Genomic DNA, 21,066 nt, shown 5'->3' on the forward strand with positions numbered 1-21,066 from the left:
TGCTACCCAAAATGAAATTAAAAAAAGCCTGGGGGGAACAAATTCTTACAAAAATAAAATTAGAATAAGAAGGGGGGGAGCAATTATTTAGATAAATCTGGGTGTATAAATACCTACCAAAATAAATTTTAAAAATGTTGGTGGTATAAACACTTAGTAAATAAAATTTAAAAATCTAGGGGAAAAAATACTTACAAAAATAAGATTAGAAAAAGAGAGGGAGCCCACTTAGACAAATCTGGGGGAATAACTACTTACCAAAATAAAATTAGAAAAATTGGGGGAACAAATACTTACAAAAAATAGGTGTAAACACGCAAGACAAATTTGGGGGAACAAATTAGAAAAAGATTGGGGTGTAAACACTTAGAATCTGGGGATATAGATACTTACCAAAACAAAATTAGAAAAAGACAGGTATAAACACCTAGAAAATAAAATGAAAAACAACTGGGGGAGGGGCACTTAGAAAAAATAAAATTAGAAGAAAAAATTCACTTGGAATTCCTGCTCCAAAATTAAATGATCCCATCAGAGAGTTGTGGAAATAAATGGCCAGTGAAACATCACAATGATGATTGAGGCTTTTATTTAATTTGGATTTTCAGAAGTACACAGACACCATACAATGCAAGAGACATCTTCAAATGGGCAACTTGCGAGGAAGATCTCTCAGGCCTGTTGCATGCAGAAAAAAAGCAAAAGTTTCAATATATACAGCAGTGCTTCTCTATTATTTTCTGTTAGGCCCCTCCTAGCAAGAAGAAAACTATTCGCCCACTTCCCACCGTGACTATAAATAAAATCATTTTATAAAATTGTTATAAGTACAACAATTTATCCTTATTAACATTAAAGAAAAGGGAAAAAAAGAAAGAAATATAATCAAGCTTACAAAGAATAACTTTATTAAATCTTGTTTTAAGTCTGCAACAGAAAATATTTAAGTGCATTAATGCCTGAAATAAAAAATAAATGAGCGCCACTGCCAGCTACTGTAATGGATGCGCAATTTCACTTTATACTAGTTCGGCCAAATAAATTATATTATAGAGAGACTAGAGATTCAATTTTTACCTTAATCTGGCCCAGTCTCCTCTTTTAGAACCTCAAGAGTGCACTAGGCACACAAGAGCCGTGTCTTGGTGCTAAACAGGAAAAATGTGCACACAAAATAAAACAAGTTAGCATATTTAGAGACTGGAGATTCAATCGATATAATTATTTTTTGAGGGGTTGGGAGGGGAGTTATCTTGATGTTAAACAGAGAAAACTTCATTTAACCAAGGTATTTGGGGTTGCCAAACGATTACAGGATAGAGAAATCTTACAAGATATTTAATAAACGATCAAGATAAAGAATGAAAATATGTTAGTGAGTGCTAAGTGCTATTTTTCCTTTTACATACAGCAAAGAGAAAGTTGGCCTAACAGTTTGGTATAAGTGATCTTTTTAGGGTAAAACAGAACAATTAGAAATCGGAAATGGGTGTTTAGCAGTCGCAATGAAAACTAGCATCACATTCAACACAACATGAACCCATGAACTAAATCGTGCCTTTGGATGTCATTCTAGAGTGAACATTTACCCAGCAAATTGTCGATTGAGGTCTCGGCGTTGTTTGATTAAATTAAAAGTCTTGCTACACGACTCGATAATGGAGAGAAAACAGACAAAATACTTTCGAAGTCAAATCGTGACGCTAACGCTAATGCTAACTAGTAACATGCAGCACCGAGCCGGTGGGAAAAGAAGCCCAAACTTCAAATATCGACGGCGTGTTAAACCTGGCATTAAACGAAGAGATTTGTTGGGGTTTTGGGCTCAATTGAGTGCTGAGAAATCTCCCGATCGCGTGTTAAAAACACATTTACGCCAGTAAATTGCTCTACTTCTTACCTGGTTGGCGTGGTCGACGAGCGTGGGAAAGGCTTTCCAAAAAGGATCGGTCAATGCGCATGCGCTTACTTAACTCGTTTTTTTGGGCAGTGGGCGTAACCACGCCCATATTCTCCCACCACATTGTGGTCTTGATGCTATAAAACAGTGCTTTAAAGTGTTAGTACACAAATTTTGACCAAATATTGAGATAGATTTTTACTTAGTATTTTACATCAACTCACCTTTATTTCAGGCCACCTGACTCCATTAAAAGTTAACATCAGAAACACAAAGAATGGTTCATTGTCACATCTCATCTCATTTTCTGAACTACTTTATCCTCATTAGGGCCGCGGGGGGTGCTGGAGCCTATCCCAGCTGAATCCAGATCAGAGGCAGGGCATATGGAGAGAATCAACCATTGTAAAAAATAATTAAAAAAAGAAATAAAAGAATGTATAAGGAGGCTTTATTTACAAAGTAAGCTTTTTTTCGTATAATAAAAATACCGTGTATAGTAAAGCTTTATTTCCACAGCAAAATTCAAAATTTATGACTGAGGGAAGTCCAATTAAAATTATCATCCGAGATATTCCTTCCAATTACACCCAAAAAGTCATAACATTTACAAAAAAACAACCCTAAATCGCATTCTAAGGATGGTAAGCGCTTTATTTGATAAACTAGTGCTTCAACAGTGACGTACAAAGAATTACATCTTTTTTTTTGTCAACTACAGCGTGTACAGGCCCTTACACATTAAGATGGATGAGGTACCAAGCGCAAAGAAAGACAAACGCGAAAAGGGATGGAAGAAAAGATACCCTACAAATGTAAGGAAAAAAAAAACAAGTGTATAGAAAAACAAACAAACAAAAAAAAGTTCACCTTGACTTTACATGGGATATACAGTATATATATATAGTGTATGTACAAGAAAACAAAGCTTGTATTTGCCCTTGACAAGTCTACAAACATCGGCATATAATTTGTACAAAATTGATTTCCAAACTGTTGGCTAGTGCAAATCTTTTCCCGCTCAAGCCAGCTAATGACTTTTACAAAGAGTTGTTGTGAAAAAGACTTGACTTCTAACATCTCTATTCACAGTTTTACATGTTTCATTTTACAAAAAAAAAAAAAAACACAAAACAAAGAGCTACTTGGTGAGCTTTGTGGAGCGTAACGGCTTTGGTCACCTTGTAGTCAAATTGAGGATTAAAATAGGCCTTTGCGTGTGTATGTTGTGTTCCAATGTGTTCCTGAACATATGGACTGTATGAAAATAGCTTATATGTGACATTGTGGTGATAGTTTCTGTCGTTTCTATTGCATATTTTGTTAAAAAAAAAGAGAAAGAAAGCCACCTTTTGGAACAAGACGAGGCAAGTGTGTGTTATTAGTAAGTACAGTTTCTGTAAATATATATATATATATATATTTGTTTAATGTAAGTGATTTAAAAGAGCAGCAGCAGAGATTTGTGTGCATTGAATGCGAAAGTAAACCATTAATAAAGATGGGCCAAGAAATTGTTCTTTTTTGATTGGCTAACTTTTTATGAATGAAAAAAAAATGAAACCAAAAAGTGAGGATTTGATAAAAATATTAAAAGTATGTATGTATGAGAATGATAATCACCTGAGCCTGGAACAAACATTTGTAAGGATGTGTCGGTCTTTCTATTGAATCTTTTTGTCATTTGTGTGAAAGGGTGAATAAGGAAACAATGTTGAAATGAAACCAGAATTTGATTCTCGATAGGTTTTAGGTCAGGGGTTCTATTTCAATTCAACCAATTTCATGGATTTTTATCCGTTTCAAAGTCAAACTTTGATTGATTGAATACGATATGTGCACATTGAAGAAAATCAATTACATTTCATCTAAACTATGGCCCACAAACATTGATTACATCTAAGTCAGTGGTGCCCAAACTATGGCTCGTGGGCCCACTGTTAGCCACTTTTTATTGGCCCGCAGCAATTGAAAAAAAACATTATTGAATTTAGCCTACGCGAGAAGTTTCAATTCAGCCTACGTTGGTATATTGTTTTTAATTTGTATTCGAGTGTGCATATCTGATCAATATTAAATACTGGCCAAACTTCAATTTCTAACAACATGTTTCTAATAAACACAAGATTAGTATGGAATATTACAGGTTAAAAATGAACGATTCCTCTGGCATTCAAAAGCACAGGCAGTAGTCGTCTGATTGGTGTTACAATACGAGGTGGGAAATTGGAAAAGAGAGAGAAAAGCAGTATTTTATACTCCAAGTGCCTTTCTTTTGGACTCTCGCCCCGATAAAATGACCTATTTACCATTCCACACAACGGGCCAATCGACACCATCTTGTCCGACATTTTGGACTCAATGACATAATCTCACCCTTCACATTCATTTCCAAAAAAAACTGCAGTATTTTGCGCACGATACGTACAACCTGAACGGAAGCCGAAACAGCTGGCGGCTCCGGAGGAGTGGGAGGAGCTTATGAGTTGCCTTGCAACGACAGGTAGATTTGATAAACGGGACGGGGATGAGCTCAAATTAAATCACAAACGCGAGCGACAGTTGCCCTTTAAGATTCACGCTACAAATACTTAAAAAAAATGTTGATTAGAGAAAATCCTAAGTTTTTTTTCTAGATAAAAGGAAGCAAAACAAAGAAAAAAAAACAGTACGGAGGAATACAAAAAAACAGTACAATTAACGACATTCGCGCCCACGACCATAACTACAGATTTTTAATATAGATTTTAAGTATGCGTCATGTTGTCAAAGCGCTTTGAAATTTAATTAATCATAGATCATTGTGTCTGTCCAGGTTACGTTTTAAGTAGAGTGGGCGGGAATAGACGAGCAAATTGCTGGGTGCTTGAATAAGAACATTTGGGAGAACAAATTGGGAACAAATAATATGTTGAGGTAGATTCCTAAGCTGTGTAAAACTAAAATTGGAATAAAAGTCCCAAGTTTTTTTTCTAGCACATCAAGTTTTTTTTGTCTTTTACCTCCCTGCTACCATTTACAGATAATTATATTTACGGTAGTCAGTTCCTCTTATAAAATATAAACATGGCCTGTTTCTTTAATATTTCATTCATATGAATTTGTTGAATGAAATTATTTATAACACAGGTACTGCATTTTATATATATACTTATATATACTTTTTTTAAGACAAGAGAGGTCCTATTGTTAAAAAAAAAACTTGACGTGATTGAGAAAAACTGAGACTACTTTTGAATTACGCACCCCAAAATTAGTGAAAAACAGCTGTCAGACCTAACTCAGCCAAAATTATGTTCCTCCCTGTAATTATATAATTATTCATGTTTTTTTTTTTTTAAACACTCGGCTTAAATATCACTTCATATACATTTTAGGTTCTTAGGGTTAATCCTAATATTCGGGAAACCGTAGCCATATAAAAATGTCTATTTTTTTTCTAATACATGCATCAGCACCAATTGCAAAGGAAGAAAATTTTACGCGATTAAAACGAAATATGAAAAACAACTACAACGAGACTCGACAGAAATCGAGTTACTTTCTACTCATCTGAGTAACAAACATGACTTAATTGAATCATCAGCCATGTTTGCTTTGAAACATGACATTTTGCCTCTTTTTTTTTTTAACATCTCTCTCTTTTGCCGAAGCGGCATTTAGCATTAAAAGGCTAGAAATCTGCATGATTGGTAGACGCAGACACATTCTGTCGAATGATTGGGAGAGGGTAAGCGCCCAATCAAGTCATTGGTTGCCAAAAACAGCGACAGACGACCAATCCATTTGGAAAAAACGTCCAGCAGATTGAATATTTGTTGCCGTTTATGGCAGTCAAGAGTTCAGGTTAGGTGGTTTCCAACCTAAATAATATCTTGCCTGGAAAAAGCCACCTTTGTCCACCACTGTCTTTTAAAGCCTTTTCTAGCAAGGTTCACTTTGGCAGTGGGGATGGTGAATATTCACAATATACGCACGTGCACATACACACACACGACCACTTAAAGGAGCGAGGAAAACGCAGGCGTTTTAAAAGGAAGCGTTTCAACTGCATGTAGTACAATCGGGTTCAAATGGCGACAGGCCGAGGAAGAGAGATAGCTGAGATGATATTGAACGCAACCAAAAAACGAAAAAAGGCACTTTTTTTCCCTTTTTGTGAGTCGACGTGTGTAAACCTTGGAAGAGGTCAGCGTGTGGAAAAGTCAAAACAATTCGTGAGGGAATTATTTTTCACATCAAAAGAGGGTCAAAGCGCAATCAAGCTTAATATAATCGGTGAGGAGGAAAACTTAAAATTAGCCATTAGTCAGGAAACTAAGTTGGCTTTTGTGTTACTGCCACCTGGAAAAGCATCACCAGAATGTGAAAATACGATCATAAATCTGAATAGCGGTATTCACGGGCTGAATCTAGTGGATAATATAGTTGCGTCACCTGAGACAACATGTGTGTGTGTGTGTGAAGTTCTTGCATCTCCTGACAAAGCCTCCCTTCCGCGCTACTCGCTCTCTTCGGAGTGAAATTAGGTGGTGGCGCTCCTGGATATTAAGGCATGGTGTCCGTTTGGAGTCGACAGTCACTTCTGGTGGAACAACAGAGCTTTGACGCTGCCGGCCTTAACTTTGGGAAGCTGGTAGCTGATGATCTCAGCCAGCATTTCGGGGAACTCCACACTCAAGGATTTGTTGTTCACAAAAGTGTAGAAGCAGAAGTTGAGAAGCCCGCCGACCATCTGCAAAAAGAGAAGAAGGAAAAGTAAAGCGCATTACACGACATATATATATCCCGTTGACATGGACAGTTTTGATTTGCGACCTCATGCATGGAGTCCAGCAGCTTGGTGAGCTGGTAGAAACGTTGCCAGTTCTGACTGGAGTTCTCTTCTCGCTTGACGATGGCTTTTCCCAGCTCCTTGATGTACGACATCCGGATCTCGTCGAAGGCTGCCTGACTTTTCAGACCGTCTTTTGGCACTGTACAGAAGGGTTGTGCAATCAGGCAAGTCAACTTCGGCCCCCGCTAGGACGCCGTTTGCAAAAACTCACCCGTGCTGAGAAGCAGCAGGACCTTCATGCACAGATACTCGTCGAGAGAAACTTGCAGCCGGACGAACTCGCTGCTAATACTCATCATCTGCCTGCACTGGTCGGCCATGTAAGGCAGCTTCATTCGCTCCCTGCAATCACAGAACGGAACGCTGTGTTCAATGACTCCCATTGACCACTGTAGAATTGACTAATTGCCAATTGCATCGTTGGGCCAGAAGTTGATTTTCATATCCTCCATGAATCCCCACATGGACTCGTTTACTGTCAGTGATCAGGTTTTAGTGCCATTGGCAAGGAATCCAATTTGACTGGAAGGGGCTGGTGGGGGTCGAAATGGTCAATAGGTTAATCGATCAGTTTCCTCGATTAATTGCAAAAGTCATTTGCCGGACTCATCCGTTATTAACTCATTACCTGCCTGCAGTCGATCTGGTCGACTGGGGAGTGTCAGTATTAGAAATTGATTAATCAGTCAATTTGTAAAAATGAATTGCAAAATAAGAATAATTGCTAAATTGGTCCAAGTGTAAGTGTTCTATTCTAACCAAGTCCTCGACTATCCAGATTCGTTTATCATAGTCGGCGAGTGAGTTAATGTCACTCACCGCCAATGACCATGTTTCAGTTGACTGTAATAATTGTATAAGCCATGTGTATTGGGAGGGGCTGAGCATGGTCAAATGTTATAAATCATGGGCACATACTCGTTCACGATGAGGTCCGGGGCAAAAAAGAGGATGTTGCCGTTACACTGCTGGTAGGATCTCCAGCCCAGACTAAAAGACATGAGAAAGAGCCAGGAGCATTGGAGCAGGGTCATCTGATCATCAAGGTGTATGTTCCTGAAACCTATATTTTTGGGGAGAGTGACCCAGCATGAGGAGATGTGTGATCCAAACCGAGAGCTGTCCGGATAACGGCCGCCTACCTGGCAAAGCTTTAGCCCATTTGACCACAGAGATGAGCTGCCGCCCACCCAGTCTGTTGAGGGAGGTCAGAAAGCGGGCGAGGGTGTCGGGCATAGAGCTATCATAGCCCGCGTAGAGGGTATCGGGCTCGATGGCTTTCAGAAGGGACAGCATGGTGGGAGCCAATTGAGGCATACACTTGGGCATGAGCGCTTGGGTTTCCACTGGCTTGGGTGGGAGAACCTGGGGCGGGTTGCTGTCCCGCATACCTTTTTGGCGATTCTTCTTGGCTTTACGCGCTGAAAGAGAGCCAAGACAAGTAAGGAAGACAATAAGTTACAATGCGACGAGAGCGCCAAACTACCTTCTAGATTCATGCCAGCCATCAGGCATTTCCGGAAGCGGCAGGCGGGACAGTTCTTCCTCCTGATCTTATCGATTATGCAATCATTCCTTCCGGCGCACAAGTAATTATGTTGGCCTGCAATGCATGGGAGAAATGGTAAAGATTTGTATCAAGGGACAGTCTCCAAATTATACATATTGGATTTTTACAAGTGAAAATAAATGAATAAATATGCAGCGATGTGACAAAGGTTGGACCAGTCACGTCTGAGGGTTCTTCACCTTCCACTGCTCTTTTGAAGAAAACCTTGCAACTCCCGCAGGTGAGCACACCGTAGTGGCACCCGGAGGCGTCGTCGGAGCACACCAAGCAGATCTTATGACTGGCGCTCTTTGTCTGGGTCGTCGACGGCGCCGCGCTCCCATCAGGCCGGGATGTTGAGCTGAGGGGAAACGATCAGATCGAGAGAGGTCAGAGATCGCTATAAAATATCCAATCCCATTCAAGCAGTAACTATCAGTTCGACTTCAGTGTCCGCGCATATTCTGTTGAGCTGTAGTTCCTGAAAACAACCACAAGATGTCGATTGAATTCTCCAAATGTCTACAATGGTCCACACCCCCATCGACTTCAGTGACAATTAAAACCATTCATTTCAAGGGTTTGCCAAAACATCTTTTAATCAATGTATCTCAACAATGTGAGCATGATGAAAAAGCTGCTATTTGACTAGACTTTCTTCATGCATGCAACATACAGTTTAGCCACGTTTGCATGGTTACCACAAGGCAAAGGGCGCACACATGATGAATAGGGGCCAGACCGCAGCAGTGGGTGGGCGTAGCAGCACGGGAAAACCTGAGAAACAACAGGGCCCCAAAGTCCAAGAATTCAGCAGCCTGCAGCAGACTAAAAAAAGGAAGGCCTAACCATGGAGCTGTTTTAGCCTCACTTACGTGGAAGATACAGTTTCATTTGGATTGAGGGTTTGCAATCTTGCATTGTTTCAGCTCAACAATTCATCAGCTGTCACGCGAATCCTCCATTGAACAATGTTTCACGGCAAAGGGGTGTGAGATTTATCGGCTCTTGGGCGCCATTTAAATGAATGTTTTGAAACTGCATAACCCGATGCCGTTCCCATGCATCAGTGTAAAAGATCATGGAGCAAGCATGAATTTCACAAATGGATCGGTGCCCAAACAGAGAACGTGTTGAAATGCAAGGTGGAGCTAATAATGAGGCTACTGTGAAGACTATGATGATGTCAATGGGCGTGAAGGGGCAACGACGCCTCCATTCATTGGCCCAATGGAGTGGTGCCATTTGGCCCGCTTTCCTCTAAAGGTTTTAAGCTGCTCATACTAATCCAATTACTCTCACGCATCTTAAAACCAAGATAAATTAGTGCAAGAAAGGAAAGTAAAGAAAAGGAATGTATTTTTTTTACTGTGTAGAGTTCCACAGTCCTGGAATTGAAAACAGTATTAATTATTTTTAGATTATCATGATTTTAAACAGTTTGTGCATAATGATTTGAATCTTTAATCTACTTGGTTGGATATTTCTGGTCTTTGCAGGAGTGAAAACAAAAGTTGAGTATAACTCGCAGGCCCAGCCAAACTATGAAAAAACTTAAAGTCTGAAAAATACTTGTATTAGCAATCGGATGAAGTCTGAATCATTTTACTGTCTTTCTACAGGTTCAAGCATAAGTTTTTTTATTGACTCATGCTAGTAAAGGGGATAAAAAGTTGACTTGCCGGTATGCCGACCACAAAAACGAGTCAGCCTAAATTTCTGTCACGGGGCTCCGCCCCTGTACATATGCTTCTCAAGCATATTTCTTACAGAGACGCAAAGTGTTGAAATGTGGGCAAGTGGGGAAGATTGCCCAAACGGCAAAGAATGCCGGAACTATTTGAAATAAAAACAGAGCAGACAACTACCCCCAAAGTACTATGAATTATGCAAGTGGAACTGGCATACCACAGAAGAACTTGACTTGATAAGATAACACGCACATGCAACTTCCTCAAATGCACAAGGTATGGTAATTTATCCCATTTGTTAAATTAGCATACTGCATAGAACCCGCTGCTATTTGCACAAAAATTTGACCTAGCACGAGTATGATAATTTCATTTTCAATTCCCAAAACATTTGGTAACAACAACTCTACAACATCACATTAGGCGCTTTGGGTTATTTTAGAATTTTTTTCATCCCGTGATGATTTGAAGCCAGTCGCTTGAGAAACTCAAGGCAGGTGCACGGCATCTAACTGACCACTCTAGGGATGTCCTCAAATAATTTAGATGACGATTTCAGGAGCCGCTTAGTGAAGGCCAATTCAACAATGCACAACCTGTCACTGGCATCTAAGTGAAGTTCAACTGGGAGTGTCACTCACTCGACAGCCTTAAAATCCACTATTTGCCCTCTCTGAACTTTCCCAACTTGCACTTGTTGTGTAATTGAATGCAACAGTCTAGCCGCATCGAAATATCGTTGGCATAGGTAAACCAGTTTCTGTTTTTGAAGCCCTTGGAGATATTTTTGATGATTTAGGGCTATATAAATAAACTTTATTTGACCAGACTCACAGCAGCTTTTCTGAAAGCCTATGTTGAAATGAAATGAGTGTGGTCTCTTAAAAGGAAGTTGCTACCTCCCTTCTGAGTTAACTATCGGTCATCGTTCATACATTGCAACTGCAGAAAGAGAGAGAGAGCTGACTTTGGGAGTCTATTGCTGGTATTTGTGATTCAATCTGCGTGCCTTTCATTGAGATTGAGAGGCTAGGTTTGACATACGTTTATGGCCGGGTGACCTGCTTAACAACTCGTAATCCCTATCCCCCTGAGTAACACGTGAGTCTTCTTTCTAGTCCATCGCTAGCTAAACAAATCCTTTAAACAATTATGTAGCTTGGAAAAATGAGCAATTCTCCAAATGCTACAGTTTATTTTGCATTTATATCACATTGCCAAAGTTCTCTAACTAGAAGTTTATGAGACATGCTTAAATGTGCGGTTCAACAGGTTGATCTCAGGCCAACATGAATGTAATTGAAGATTTTAAAGAAAAGGGGAAGAGAGCAGTGGTACCAATTCTGGCTCAATGTGTAAGAAAATCACTGCGAATAAAGTACAGGTTCAGATTAAACTATTGGTTTGTTACATAGACTTTATGTTGGAGATGAGCCCAGGAATTAGAACAACGGGCATTTGTATGTGATACTGGAATTCAGTTCATGAGTAAAAGAGGGCAGTTTCAACTGGAACTAAATTCTTATCCATGGTATTTTGTTTTCGCTTTTGTTTTGAGGAAGATTGCAATTCTGGATGAGGTATTTCATGCAATAGAATTTATTGGTTTTGAACATTTGGAGTGCTGTTATTGTAGAGCCGGTGATACCTTGGCAAACTCGGATTACAGCTCAACTTTCATATAAGGACCGTCTGAAGTCACGACATGTGTTTACGCATAAAGTGTGAATGTATGACCTATTCATAAATAGCAGCTGAAGGCCATGTGATTGAAAGAGAAGGACTAGGAAAGGAAACAGACTAATTCACTGTGGTCAAATCTGAGATCAATTTTTTAGATGTGTTCATTAAAAAAGTTTCTTTTGTCTCAGCAGATGGATAGAATGTCAGATTCTTGCAAGTGTTTGACTTATAAAAGGAAAGCTATTTAAAATCACCCTCAAAATATGCCATCTTCCATCAACAGTGGACTTCCTAAAAGCTAACCTGAGGTGCGACAAGTAGCTCAATTTCGGATGATCCTTGTCACTACTGTGATTCTAACCCGAGTATAGCATTGCCCACTGCCTCATGCAAAGTTAAGCAGAGTAGACAGCAGGATGTGCTCCCTGCCACAGCTAAGAGCCACCAAAATAGAACTAGGAACTGCTTTGCACGCTCTGCGTTACTCTCAGATGCAGGACAGCACGGCTTCTATTTCGGAGTGGAGAGACAATATTTGTCAAAGCACAGACTGGGCCATGAGAGAAAACCCTGAATATTAAAAGGGGGAAATTGTCTCCAAAATACGGCTTGAGGAACATTTGCAGGCAGCAGTCTTTACTTTTACGGTCCGCGGCATTCATTAAGATTAGGATTTAACACAATCTGCAACCCTAGTGGAGGTGTGGGAGCAATCCGGGCACCTTTTAATCATAACATTAAAAAAATAAGGGTGAAGTTCAGCCATATCCAGTTATGACACAACTGTATGCTTGCAACAGGTAGGGGAATTTAGAAGTACATAAAAAATAAAACCATTAACTTCCTTTGTTGGCCAGTTGCCTAACTGTTTTTTATCAAATAAATGACGGAGTTATAAGGCAGACTATTGCCAAAGAAAGACCTACCCAATTCTATTGCCAATGGCTATTGTTTAGCTGAAAGCTGAACCTGAAGAAAAATACTTCAGCAATCAAAGCACGGCAACTAGATAAAAAACAGGCGGGTGTGTTTAATAGGAATGTTCTCACATGTTTCTTGCACGCAATCATTTTCATGATTTATTTTCTTGGCCAATATCTCAAATCATTAACCTTGGGACTATCAAAAACATTGCTAGATATTTACAAGCAGTAGAAATGTAAAACTTTCTATACCAAAATTAATTCAATAGTATTAAATTAATCTGTGTATCAATCAAACAATGCAATATTACATTTTAGGACAAAGTGCTTTCAAGTTCACAAAATATACCAAAAACAAGCAAACAACTCAAATATTACCAACACAACCTGATGTACACACGCATAATACAGTCATATAAAAAGACAAATACCCTCTCTAACATGGTCATGACATAGACATGACTTGAGAAATATATTTATATATATATTTAAAAAACTAAGATATTTTTTTCAATTGTCCATTTAGCTAGGTTGAGAAAATGAGAGCACATTGTCATGTTTTCAATTCCCCTCAAGGACGACACTTCCACAGGGGACAGTTGGAAGTCACACTGCTGACTGCTGACTCTTCGGTCAAAAGGTGACAAACTCTACCAACTGCACAAAGTCTGCCTTTTATCAAAGCACACTGAAGAGTTAATTGTAAAGAGCCTATCTCTTAGTTGCAAGCATTGATTTGTAAAAAGTACATTAACTTGGTGGTTAAGTGGTATCGGTTCATCTCCATGCATGACATATGGCAAACAAGCTGTATTCATGAGAGGCATATGGACCTGTCAGATGATGATTTATTATCACAGGGGGTTGAAGCATAAACTGCAACAGCAGAAGTCAAACTACTAAAGCTTTTCTTCGATTGCAAAATCATGTATACTAACTCCAAGACTTTCTGCTGATCAAGCAATAGCACTGTACCAGATATGATGAGTTAACCATCCATACTGAAACAACAGGTTTCTAGCTCAAGTTTCTATTCAAATATTCGTGAGAAAAATCAATTTTCTCGAGTTCATCGCACGTCACTGACTTGGAAACCACAGTTAAATTCATCAGACACTTGGGGCTATTATCTGATTTCAGGTAGCAACCAAGACCTTTCGTCTCATGGGGCACTTTTTGACATGACCAACCACAATTGTGTTTTAACTGGTGGAAAAAGCACTACAACTTCTAGATTAAGTCAGGATAATAGGCAGTTTGTCTGCGTTAGCTTGTTTAGGGAGGAGGAAGTTTCCTGCCTTAATAAAGAAGAGCCCTGCTGATACTGTGCGTCGAAACGGCTGGAGCGAGATGTGGGAGGAACCTCTTCAAGTTTGCTGACTCGACACATAAAAACAATGGTATGACAAAAGCTCTACCCACAGCACAAGTACCTCCAGCAATGGGAAAAGTTACTTAAATTTGCCACGGAACTAAAACCGCGTATGAAATTGTGGTTTAATGACGACGCGGTAACAGAGCAGTGATGACAGAAATGGCTGGCATTTGATGGAGTGCGCTCACTCGGCGCCAGCTGCATACAGGCAGGGAATGAAAAGTAGGTCAGGGAAGTAAGAGCTTCACGCTACAGCTTTGTGGTTCCGCTTGGCTGCCTCTCGGTGCATGTATGCACACACCCACACACTCATACATTATACACAAAGCCAGCTAATGTATGGAGGTGATATAAAAAGCAGCCCTAAGGCTTTGGTGGCAGTAGGACTGAGGTTGTCCTTGGCTCAGAAAAGCCGGAAAGGGTGAGGTGGAGGTTATATTGCCTTTACATTTTGACCCAAGAACGCATAAAAAAATACTACATTTGTAGTGTATACACCAACCACAGAATTGTGAGCGGTTGCACAATATAATGACATCCTATAAAAGAGCTCCACACATTGATTTAATTGACTGTCAGAGTTTTTCATTTAACATCTCTATTCACTTTTGCAGTTGTAGAGTAGTGAAGAACAGAACTCCATCACAACATATGAGTCATGTAACAATCCCCAAAAAACATGTTGGCTACCATTCAATGTAATTGTAAATCACACTGGAATTTCCCGGTAATGCAGGTGTTGTTCTGACTCTGATACTACCTCAGAATTTTTGAATGCTTTTCACTCAATTTTTTGTTGGTGCCATTAAAACAGGACAAAACCACGGGAAATGTCTGCTTTTTCAAGGGAGTTAAAGGGAGGTGGCTAATATCTTCATTCATACTGGAGTCTATAGTTGTTTTTTTTTACTGGATAGATAGTCCTGGAATACATAAATATATTTTCCCTCATTTATCACTATGATGTTAAAACAGTTACAGTTATTTTTTAAAGGATAGAGCTCTCACTAAGATTCCAACATTCTTCTGGCAACTTTCCATTTATCAGATTCTACAGCTAAGAGTTGAATCGCATTTTTTATCGGAAATTTCCAAGCAGAAGAAAGCATGAACTTATTTTGGGTGTCTTGTTACAAATATTGATTTGTAGTTGAGTTCTAAGGGGTATTCCTTTATATTTCAGGCAGCAAATACATTTTCAACCTGTGACACCATTGTTCGACTTCAATTTCAGAGACCTCCTTGCGCTGCTAAAATTAATTCCCAGGATGTTATTTATTTAGTCAGTCTGGTCTGATATGCCACAGACATCCATTCGTTAAAAAAAGAAATGCCTAATAAAGGCTAGAAAACACACTCTTGCATCTGGAATATGGGAACTACTTCACTCAATGGGACGGACACAAACAATGCATCCCATTCACATGAAGCTTGGGTCAACAGCCCACAGGAAATTCCAGAAGCAGAGTGTCTTCATCTAAATGAACACTAGGCGAAAGACAATGTTAGAGCGCTGAAGATCAAAAAGTGGCACTGCTAAAAACAGATACAGTCTATAGCTTCCAGTGTTTAGGGGGAAATGCCATACTTACATCTGGAACGTATTCACAGTGTTTCAATTTTTCCACATTTTACATTACTGCTTCGTCCCATTATGGAATAAATTATATTTTCCCTCCAGAATTCTACTACTGGTGCACGTATTAGTACCATAAGGGGCATATGGCATTAAAATGTGTAGGCAATCGGTCTTGGCGAGTAGTAAGAAGTAAGGCTTCGATCTTGCTCTTCCCGAGATGGAAGTTAACTTTTTGGGCGGAAAATAAACTGGTCCGGCCCACCTGAGGTCAGATTGGCATGACCCGCGAACCAAACCGAGTTTGACACCCCTGATCTCAAATAAGCAGTGGTACACCTGTGTACTGATGGGCATACTGATAATGCATCTCCATAATGGACAGCCATTAGAGCTTGAGAGGTTTCAATTGGAGCCATCACTTTGCAAAACAACCCGCGGCATTCGTTGAATACATTGTATCGCGTTAATTTATGCCATTTAGGGACCTATTTGGAAATTGATAAGACGATGTGTAGCTAGCGACATGGCAAAGTAATATAAACAAAACCTCAGCAGCCAGAAGCTTCAATTAGCCACACATCATCTTTTTCTGGGCGACATTTGCAATTCCGGGTGTTCAAGACTCTCTGTGTAAACTATGAATAAATCTAACAGAAGCAGTTGTGAATATTACAGGATAATTTTGTTGTTTTTGTTAAGAAAATAATGAGTGCTTTGACTGGCTAGTCATAAAGAACATCTTGTCTGTTCTTGCTGTCCCGTCCGTAAACAGAGAACATTGCTTTCTCCAGCCAAGCTTCACACATCAGCACACTAAATAAAAACTCGTACAAAAACAAGGAAATTCTCTCTGTGCTGCAAATCTTCATTGAGTCTTCCTTGCTACAGTTCTAACCATAGATGTTTGCAGACGAGACGGTGGTGGTTGGACTCATTAGTAATAATGAGGGCCAACTTTAGGTAGGCGGTGAGCCAAATGGTTGAGCGGTCCTAAAAAAACAATCTCTTACTCAATGTGGTAAAAACAAGATTGGCGTATACCTGAGGAGCAGCCTCCTGAATGTGACCATTCACGGTGCAGTACAAATAATTTGATCTTGGCTCCAAAATTCTTGTAAAATAAGTCTTCACTTCTCCGGTTTTTGAGACAATTTTATCAAGAAATTGGGAATAAACTAAGGTTTGAATAGCTCATCCTACAGCTCAAAGAATATTTTAAATTGTTATTTGATATGTACTATATGTGGCATAATCGAGGTAATGGGGTGGAAAAGCTGTACTAATGTTTGCTTGTTTTCAGGATTAGCAGGTAGACTATGGGGTGGGGCTCAGATGAATGACCATTTAGGGGTTAACCAAATGAAATTGGTATTTAATTAAAAAATAATAAAGCTGCCTTTTCTTTTCTTTTTAATATTTGGTCTTAGAATGAGTATATTTTCTCAGAAACTGCATGTTGTTATATTTTGTATGCAGAATATAATAATATAGTAAGCATCAGGCATGACATTTCTGAATAGATTTAACTGCAAAACTTGACATGGTCAAAAACATGACAGAATCAATGAACTGAAAACCCAAAGGCTTCCATAATTTAGAGCACACAAATCAGTGAACTGTTGCCAACTTGTCTTACCTGGCATAATCAGCATGGTAGGTAGGAATGGCTGAGAAAGCCTCAGAGGCCTGATGCAAGCCTGACGCTGGCCCGGGGGTCAGGCCTCTGTTCCAAGGGGCCCCAACAGTGGCAACGGGAAGATACTGGCAGGTGACCATCTTTTGATCATTCAGCGGTTGCGTGTCCACACCAAAGTGGAAGCTCTGACCACCTGACGTGCTCACCCCACAGATGGAGATGGGGTTAGAAGCGGGAAGGTCTGGAGACGTGGTGCTGCTGATTTGGCAGTAAGAAGACAACTTCTCTCGTTTGATGGGACCTCGGTTGCAGACCTGACCGAAGCTTCCGTCTTTCTCTTTCTTAACCAAAGTGGTTGTCGAGATTAAGGTGGCGCTGGACTGATCGGGACTGCTGTTGCAGTTGCCGCCATTGGGAGAAAGCGGGACGCTACCGATAGCGCTTAGAGCGGCGACGGGCTTGATTATCTTCTCGGAGGAGTCCTCGACAAGGAGGGCTTCGTCCGTCAGGGTGGACAAGAAGGCGTCGTCCCCCACGTAAAAATCGGACGGGGAACCGGTGAGCTCAAAGTCGCTGAGCAGGTCCAGAGTGTTATCGCCGAATAATTTCTGGTTCATGTCCATGTCTTTGCCGATGTGTTCGAAAGCATGATCGAGATCGGTAGGCTCGTGGCCAAGTTTGTCTAGAGCGAAATCCTCCGTTTTCATGGTGAAAAAGCTAGGATCCGACCCACCAATGAGAGAATCCATGGAAGACATGGTTGGCTGGGCTATTCGAACCGCCGACGGGGCCAACTTCTCCTCCAGGTTTAGGTGACTAGATGAGAGCAGCTTCTGACCTTTGGTCTGGCCCCTAGCTTGTGGATCTTCCGTGAAGTTGCTCACGGTGGCAGTGACGCTGGAGGAGGTGACTTCCACTGGACTGGGGCTGCTGTTGTGGCCGTTGGATTGTCCGCTGGGCTGCATGAATTGGCTGAATGGGAGAACAACAGCGGCTGGAGAGTTGATGGCACTGTGAGAGGGCACTTTCAATGGAATCCCCCCCTCTGGCATCTGGGTGTAGACCACTTTACCTGAATAGTCATCTCTCCTTAACGTTATCTTTACTTCACCGTTGTCCATCTTTTTAAATGAAGGGAAAAAAGGAAGAAAGTCAATATACAGAGTTGCAGGTTAGCATATTCAGTGAATAGAAGCTGATTTGAACATAGTAGTCCCCAGTTGTCAGCCATTTTTTTCATAGTTTTGAACTGGAGATCGTTTTAGATGGGATGGTCGGTCTTGGGAAAATTGTTGCTGCCATTGACGACAACAAACGTCCAACACAATCATTGCCATTAACAGAATTAGACAGCAAAGCAATTTGAAGTGAAATGGCTGGTATGAAATTAAAATGTTGCAGTGCCATTTGCGCCCAGTCCAACAGTCATTAATCAACGTCAATGGGAGCCAATGAGTGATCGGGGGAATTTGCATAATAGCTGCAAGGACAGGAAGGTTGTTAAGTTATTAGTTTGGATGTAATAATTAGCAAAATTGCCGTGTGGTTAAAGGAAAATGTGTTCATTTTTAGAGCAATTCTGGTTCTTCTAGCATAATTAATGGTAGCCAAGCAATTAACTGGAAGGGTTGATCCATGTCAAAATGGATCGGACGTTTATTGTCTTCAATGGAATGACTTAAACAGTTTGTGATTTTGCAGAAAAGATGTTCGAATATATGAAGAAGGAATTTGTGGAAGTTAGCCTGCGTGTCATACGCCCGCATGCTCTCACAGCGTGTCACCCCAAGAAAAACGATCAAATACAATGTTTGAAACAGTCCAAATAGCATGAATATGCAGATTGATAACATACAAACAATTTCATTTGAGAGATCGTTCCCAAGCAAAGCTAGCAATGGTGATGACGTGCTACCACGTATGGAAAGACGTTAAAAGTAATGCTAATCGCGTCAAGGTAAATACGAGTTAAAGATCCAAACATAAACAAATCGAATCAAACGTCAAGGAAAAACTTTGATATACCCTTGAAATGAGTGCCGGTTGGTGGGAGCCCACTGGTCGTCCGTCAACATTGTTATGGTTCAAATGGCCGACCACAACACGGCAATTCGAAATTGCTAGTATTTGGGAATTCCTCTGCCGTCGTTTCTTCTTCCTACATGTCTCGAGGAAATCGCGCTGTTTGGGGAGACTCGTTTTTCGATTTCCTTTCTCTTCCGCCAATATCTGGTAAAGGCCCGTTAAACCGAGTCTGACTTGAAATAAACAAGCCAAGCTACGGTGCTCCCCAGCTAGCCGTCAGCGAAGTACTGACACGCTAACCTTCAAGCAAAACATTCAAAATGGAGAACCCAGCGAGCCCACAGCTCCATCTTTTCGCGTACTGCAGCGACATTTGGCGGTACATTGGGAGAACTGCGAACAGCGCACTAAAGGACAACCAAACCATGCAAAAATACTAGTAATAATAATAATAACAACATTAATAATGATGATGATAATAATAACAACAATAATAATGATGATGATAATAACAACAATAATAATGATGATGATGATGATAATAATAACAACAATAATAATGATGATGATGATAATAACAATAATGATGATGATAATAATACTAAAAATGATGATCATACTACTATTACTACTACTTCTACTATTACTACTACTTCTACTACTATTACTACTACTTCTACTACTATTACTACTACTTCTACTACTATTACTACTACTTCTACTACTATTACTACTACTTCTACTACTATTACTACTACTTCTACTACTATTACTACTACTTCTACTACTATTACTACTACTTCTACTACTATTACTACTACTTCTACTACTATTACTACTACTTCTACTACTATTACTACTACTTCTACTACTATTACTACTACTTCTACTACTATTACTACTACTTCTACTACTATTACTACTACTTCTACTACTATTACTACTACTTCTTCTACTACTACTACTACTATTACTACTACTTCTACTACTATTACTACTACTTCTACTACTATTACTACTACTTCTACTACTATTACTACTACTTCTACTACTATTACTACTACTTCTACTACTATTACTACTACTTCTACTACTATTACTACTACTTCTACTACTATTACTACTACTTCTACTACTATTACTACTACTTCTACTACTATTACTACTACTTCTACTACTATTACTACTACTTCTACTACTATTACTACTACTTCTACTACTATTACTACTACTTCTACTACTATTACTACTACTTCTACTACTATTACTACTACTTCTACTACTATTACTACTACTTCTACTACTATTACTACTAGTTCTACTACTACTTCTACTACTATTATTACTACTTCTACTACTATTACTACTACTTCTACTACTATTACTATTACTACTATTACTATTTTTACTACTTCTACTACTATTACTACTACTTCTACTACTATTACTACTACTTCTACTACTATTACTACTACTTCTACTACTATTACGACTACTTCTACTACTATTACTACTACTACTACTACTATTACTACTATTACTACTACTACTACTACTATTACTACTATTACTACTATTACTACTATTACTACTATTACTACTATTACTACTATTACTACTATTACTACTATTACTACTATTACTACTATTACTACTATTACTACTATTACTACTATTACTACTATTACTACTATTACTACTATTACTACTACTACAACTCCTATTACTACTATTACTACTATTACTATTACTACTGCTACTACTACTACTACTATTATTATTACTACTACTGCTATTAGTACTACTAATACTAATACTACTACTGCTACTACTATTACTACTACTACTATTATTATTACTGCTATTAG

The 21,066-nt window shown here is 39.4% G+C and overlaps 1 protein-coding gene and 1 long non-coding RNA gene across 2 annotated transcripts; both read right to left on the minus strand.

Annotated features, from left to right (window-relative positions):
* Window positions 1-572: 572 nt before the first annotated feature.
* On the minus strand, window positions 573-1,933 carry LOC144207660 (uncharacterized). Its single transcript, XR_013328755.1, has 3 exons — window positions 1,901-1,933; window positions 1,078-1,148; window positions 573-678 (listed from the first exon to the last, which is right to left on the minus strand). It is a non-coding gene; the product is annotated as an uncharacterized LOC144207660 (long non-coding RNA).
* Window positions 1,934-2,334: 401 nt separating this feature from the next.
* Window positions 2,335-19,539, minus strand: nr3c1 (nuclear receptor subfamily 3, group C, member 1 (glucocorticoid receptor)). The gene is made up of 9 exons (XM_077732192.1): window positions 19,199-19,539; window positions 17,174-18,294; window positions 8,487-8,647; window positions 8,224-8,340; window positions 7,880-8,158; window positions 7,656-7,800; window positions 6,949-7,079; window positions 6,719-6,876; window positions 2,335-6,635 (listed from the first exon to the last, which is right to left on the minus strand). The coding sequence occupies exons 2-9, from the start codon at window positions 18,292-18,294 to the stop codon at window positions 6,480-6,482; spliced, it is 2,268 nt and encodes a 755-aa protein (XP_077588318.1). The 5' UTR covers window positions 19,199-19,539; the 3' UTR covers window positions 2,335-6,479.
* Between the last annotated feature and the right edge of the window lie 1,527 nt (window positions 19,540-21,066).

Source organism: Stigmatopora nigra, chromosome 14 (genome assembly GCF_051989575.1).
Source record: "Stigmatopora nigra isolate UIUO_SnigA chromosome 14, RoL_Snig_1.1, whole genome shotgun sequence".
Taxonomy (NCBI): domain Eukaryota; kingdom Metazoa; phylum Chordata; class Actinopteri; order Syngnathiformes; family Syngnathidae; genus Stigmatopora; species Stigmatopora nigra.

Excerpts from the sequence above, each read along its gene's own strand:
- nr3c1 (XM_077732192.1), bottom strand. The coding sequence starts at position 18,294 with ATGGACAACGGTGAAGTAAAGATAACGTTAAGGAGAGATGACTATTCA. Across the intron at positions 8,341-8,486 it reads CTTCAAAAGAGCAGTGGAAG|GCCAACATAATTACTTGTGC; the intron begins GTGAAGAACCCT and ends CATGCATTGCAG. Across the intron at positions 7,801-7,879 it reads ATGGGCTAAAGCTTTGCCAG|GTTTCAGGAACATACACCTT; the intron begins GTAGGCGGCCGT and ends CCAAAAATATAG.